Source organism: Elephantulus edwardii, unplaced genomic scaffold (genome assembly GCF_000299155.1).
Source record: "Elephantulus edwardii isolate Elephantulus edwardi_28Jun2011 unplaced genomic scaffold, EleEdw1.0 scaffold00269, whole genome shotgun sequence".
Lineage (NCBI taxonomy): Eukaryota > Metazoa > Chordata > Mammalia > Macroscelidea > Macroscelididae > Elephantulus > Elephantulus edwardii.
This window is the reverse complement of record NW_006400019.1, coordinates 2,499,443-2,504,119: the sequence shown is the minus strand read 5'-3', so window position 1 is coordinate 2,504,119 and position 4,677 is coordinate 2,499,443. Positions and strand designations below refer to the sequence as shown.

General features: G+C 46.1%; 1 protein-coding gene across 3 annotated transcripts in view; it reads left to right on the top strand.

Moving 5' to 3' along the window:
• The first annotated feature begins 86 nt into the window (after positions 1-86).
• Positions 87-4,677, top strand: part of GAB3 (GRB2-associated binding protein 3) — a 95,872-nt gene continuing 91,281 nt past the window's right edge. For all 3 annotated transcript variants that reach the window (XM_006899947.1, XM_006899948.1, XM_006899946.1), the window contains exon 1: positions 87-158. In XM_006899947.1, coding sequence (XP_006900009.1) covers positions 87-158 — 72 coding nt within the window. The remainder of the gene's footprint in view (positions 159-4,677) is intronic.

Below are 4,677 nucleotides of genomic sequence, written 5' to 3'. Positions count from 1 at the left end.
CGGCCGGCGACGCCCCCGGGGCGGGGATCACTGCCCACTTCCTTCTCTGGCCGCGCGCGCGGCCCGGCTGAGGAAGCGGCTGCACGATGAGCGCTGGCGACGCCGTGTGCACCGGCTGGCTCGTAAAGTCGCCCCCCGAGCGGAAGCTGCAGCGCTATGTGAGTAGGCGGCCGACCCCGCACGTCGAGCCGGCGCCGTCGCGGGCCGAGGCAGGACCGCGCACACGCGCCAGTCCTCGGACGGAGAGCCTGCGGGACGCAGCTGTCAGCGGCTGCGAGCTGCTGCTCAGGCGACACTCAGGAGCCAGCGGCGCTTCCCGCCGGGAGCTGGGGGGGGGGCGCCAGGCGGCGCGCACGGGGCCTCGCCATCGCCTTGGGCGGCCGCGTGAGCACCATCAGTCGGAGGCCGGGACTCGGGGCCGCGCGGGCCGGGGGTGCTCGTGCGGGCGCGGCGCGATGGGCCATCCTCTCACGACGCCCGCGTCCCCGCGATGCCGTCCCCCGCCCAGGGCTGTCGCCGGAAAATGGTGCCAAAGCCCTCTCCTACGGTGCCCGCCGGGCGCTCTGGCTCCCACGTTCACGCGGCCCCGACCACGAGCAAGTGGAAGAGGACCGCAGGGACGGCGGCGGGGCCCTGCCCTGAGGGTGCCGAGCCGGGGGGCACTCGCCAGCCGCTGCCTGCGCGGACCTGGTTGGCGGCTGCTTGCTGATCACATAAGAGGGTGTTTGTCAAAGTGATGCTTGCGAGAACTCTGGACGTTAGAGGGCTTGTTGTCATTTGAAAAGCATTTTCAGAGTGGCTTTGCAGCGTTGGCTCGGAAGGGGGGACTCCTGGAGGGCAAAGTGTGCACACTCTCCTTCAGTCTCCTCTCTCCTCCCGAGCATTGCTTTCGGAAGTGTGTTCGCTTTGCATCAGTTCTGGGGACAGGCTGGTGGTCACTGTGCACTTTGTACAGCACGCGGAATGTGAGTTTCGATAGGGGAGGCTCGACACAAATGAAAAATTGTCTGAATGTCACGGTTCAATGAGCGAGTACTGAGATGGGTTTTCAGGGTGCTCGGTGTTGTCTCACCAACACTCCAAACCAGAAAGCTTGGCCCTTAGTTCACACTTGAGATTTGTTTCTAATGAAGGTCATAATGTTTACATAGTCAGTGCTTTTGTTTAAGGGTGAGTAACTGCATTCCTAGATCAGACTTCAAAACAAAAAAAAAATAAAACCCCACAACAAACCCCCACCCCAAAACCACAAAGCAACGAAAAAAAAAAAGACCAGAGAAAAGCCCCTTTGCTCTCCTCTGTAAGTCTTCCAGGAACTTCCCTCTTGATACCGTTAGATGGCGATCTCACGTCAGTTTAAATGGACATGGACAGTGCTGTTATTAAAACCCCCGCCTTTTTCCTTTTTTTTTTTCCGCCTTTTTTCTTTTCAAGTTATCATCTAGTCGCTTTGAAATCATATTGACTCTGTAGGACCACTAAGATTTGAATCCGCTGTGAATGGAACGGCCTCATCAAAATTCCAGCTCTGGTCTTTCTCCTGGCAAGCAGGTGGTGTGTGTAAACCATCAACTTTTCGGTCAGTGGCCAACATTTAACTCATAGTCCCGGGCATCTTTTTATTTAAAGAACAGCTGCCTCTAATTGAGCTCTTGTAGTGAATATTTATCTGCAAAGGCCTTTCTTACACTTTTCTCATTAACTGGGCACCAATCATGAGCTAGCTACACTCCGCGTCACTCATTGAAGATTGGGAAGCTGCCACCCAAATCTCTGATCCTTGCTTTGGAAGTTCAAACTATACTGTTTAGCAAACAGTAACCACAAAAGCTCTGGTAGCCTAGTGGGTAAGGAGCTGCTCTATAATCCTCAAAGCTGGTGGTTTGCATCCACCTGGGGAAAAAGAGGGAGAATCTGGAGGGCCAGCCCCGAGTGAGCTCTGACTCGAGGACACATAATAATAACACAACAAAGCTAGTTAATGGCACAGCCAGGGTGATCACTCAGTCCATCCCTAGAAGCTCAGTTCATGTTGTTGTGTTCCGTGGAGTCACCTGTGACCCATAGTGACCCTATGTCCAGAATCTCTGAAGCCAGAGCTATGTCCTGAGCCAGTCTCAGCTGACTCCGGCACACACACACCCCTACCCCCATCGCCCCAGTTACAGGTATCAGTCCATCTCATCTGGTCTTCCTCTCCTGCGCTTCCCCTCTACCCTGCATAGTAGACTGAGGCTCAAATTCAAACTCACTCGCTCACTGATGTGGAATGGGAACTGACTCATACCTGACTCTCCAGCAGGTTTCTGGAGACTGTATGTCGCATAGGAGTAGATTGTTCATCTTTATCCTGCAGAGCAGCTGGTGGATTTGAACAGCATGCCTTTGGACTGGCAGCACAACTACTTAGAACTAGGCTGCCAGGGTTCACATCTGGTTAAATTGACAATCAAAGGCAGTCAGAAATTTGATACTTTCCTACTGTCACTTTGATTTCATAATTAACACAAGGATATATTGTTACTGAAAAACATTCAAACAATTTAAGAATAAACAGAATAAAAGTTGAAAGGGTCCCTTTACATTTTCTTACCTATCCTGTCATCTCTTGTACCCTTGTGGTGTTCTTTTCCTCTCTCCAGGAATAAAATTGCTAGCAGTTTATTGGGTATCATTCTAGAAAAAAGCTCCTAGAAAAATCTTTAACTTTCTTTTTGTGCAATCAGAATTATAGCGCACACATTATTCTGCAATTTCCTTCTTCCAAAAGAACCCACAGGTTGGATCTTTTTCTACAACTTGGATTTTTCCAGGTAACTACATACAGCATTCTTTTAACCACAATAGCTCTGGAGGCCTCGTGGAAGAAGTGCTGCCAACCCAAGGCTTGATTCCACTAGCTCAGTGGGAGAAGGGTGGGAATTCCCTCCTGTGTGATTATCGGATGGGTGGCTGTGGGGCGGTTCCTACTTGACAAGACACACTGTTTAAAAGGAATAGTTGATTAGATGTTATTTGTATGACAGCAGTCCAGAATAAGAAGTGCATAGCAAAGTGAACTGGGACGAGGGAGGAAATTACACAACAGTGAATGTTTTTTAAAAAAGTGAGGGGGAGGTAGGGAGGAAAGTGTGCAGCCATGAATGAACGTAAATCCTGCTTCTCTGTAAACTTCCGTTAAAAATCACAATTAAAAAATTGAGAGGAAAGAATATTTTTTGAAAGAATATTATTGATAATAAATACAACATGATTTTTAAAATCCTCTATAGAGGACCTTTTAGCTGACCTTTAGTTTTCCAATTTTGTAGAATAGTGTAATAACAATGATAATCATTCTCATTTCCTGAATTCTTTTATGGGCCAAACATTACACTAAAGATTTTGCTTTTAGTTTTTCATTTGATCTTCTAAACGATACCAAGAGCTAAGCTCTATTATTATTTCTGGATACAGGCTCTTTGTTGGATATGCTGTTGCTGTTGTTGTGTGCTTTCGAGTTGGAACCAATCCAGAGCTGACCCTTCAGTGGGTTTTCAGAGACAGTTGGATGTATAATTTGCAAATATCTTCTACTAGTCTATAGTTTGTTTTTCTAGTCTCTCCATACTGTACTTTGTATAGCAAAGTGATTACTTTTTATAAAGTCCAATCTGTCAGCTTTTTGTTGGTTTTTTTTGTTCCAAATCTAAGAACTCTACCTAATCCTTGATCTCAAAGGATTTTATCTGACTTTTACTGTCCTATGTTGTTTCTCGTGAGTAGAGCTAAAGGAAGATTAGCAAAGTGAAATGTGGTTCCGGAGGACCAAGAGCTCTCTCAGGCTAATGGCCTCGAGCAGCTCCAGAGCCCCTGCTTTTATTAGCAGAAAATCAAAGCATGCAGCAAAGCAGGATTTCATAGGTGGGTAAATGTTTAAACATATGGAACAAAGCATAGATAGGCATGAACAGTTTTCAAGAAAGCATCTTTGTGCTCATGAACAAGATCTTACTGCTCTCTGAACAACCTTATCAAGAACATCAGAAAATAGTCTTTGTTTAACAGAGAACTTCCAGATCCCTTTCATGGGCATACATGCTCTAGGAAGTCTGAGACTGCTTTCAGTCCCATCCATTCTTGGTATTCTTTGCCTGCTTTCAGGCATTGTAGCCAAGTCCTTTCACACGTTCTCCATAGCCACTAGTAACCCTGGTGAACTAGAATGACTCTACAGTCCTAGGTTCTTAACTTTTCCATAACGGTTTTAAAATACAGATCTTACATTAGATAATCCATTGTTAAAAGTTAGACCTGACCCCATTGGTACTGTTAGTGCTTCTAACGAATTGTATGGTTTTAGTCCATTTTGATTTTGTTTTTATATATTGTGTGAAGCAAAGACCTTGTTTCATTTTTATGCATGTGGAAATCAAGTTGTGCCAGCACCTTTTATTGAAGAGACATTTTCCTCTTCATCAAGTGAATTTAACACCTTTGCCAAAAATTATTTGACCATAGATGTGCAGGTTGTTTTCTTGACCCTCAATTCTATTTCATTGGTTTTTGTGGCTGTTACTATACAAGTACTAGATTATTTTCATTGCTATAGCTCTATAATATGCTTTAAAATCAGTAAGTATGAGTCCTCCTACTTTGTATTTTTAAGTATTGTTTTAATTGTTTCTTTCTATTTTG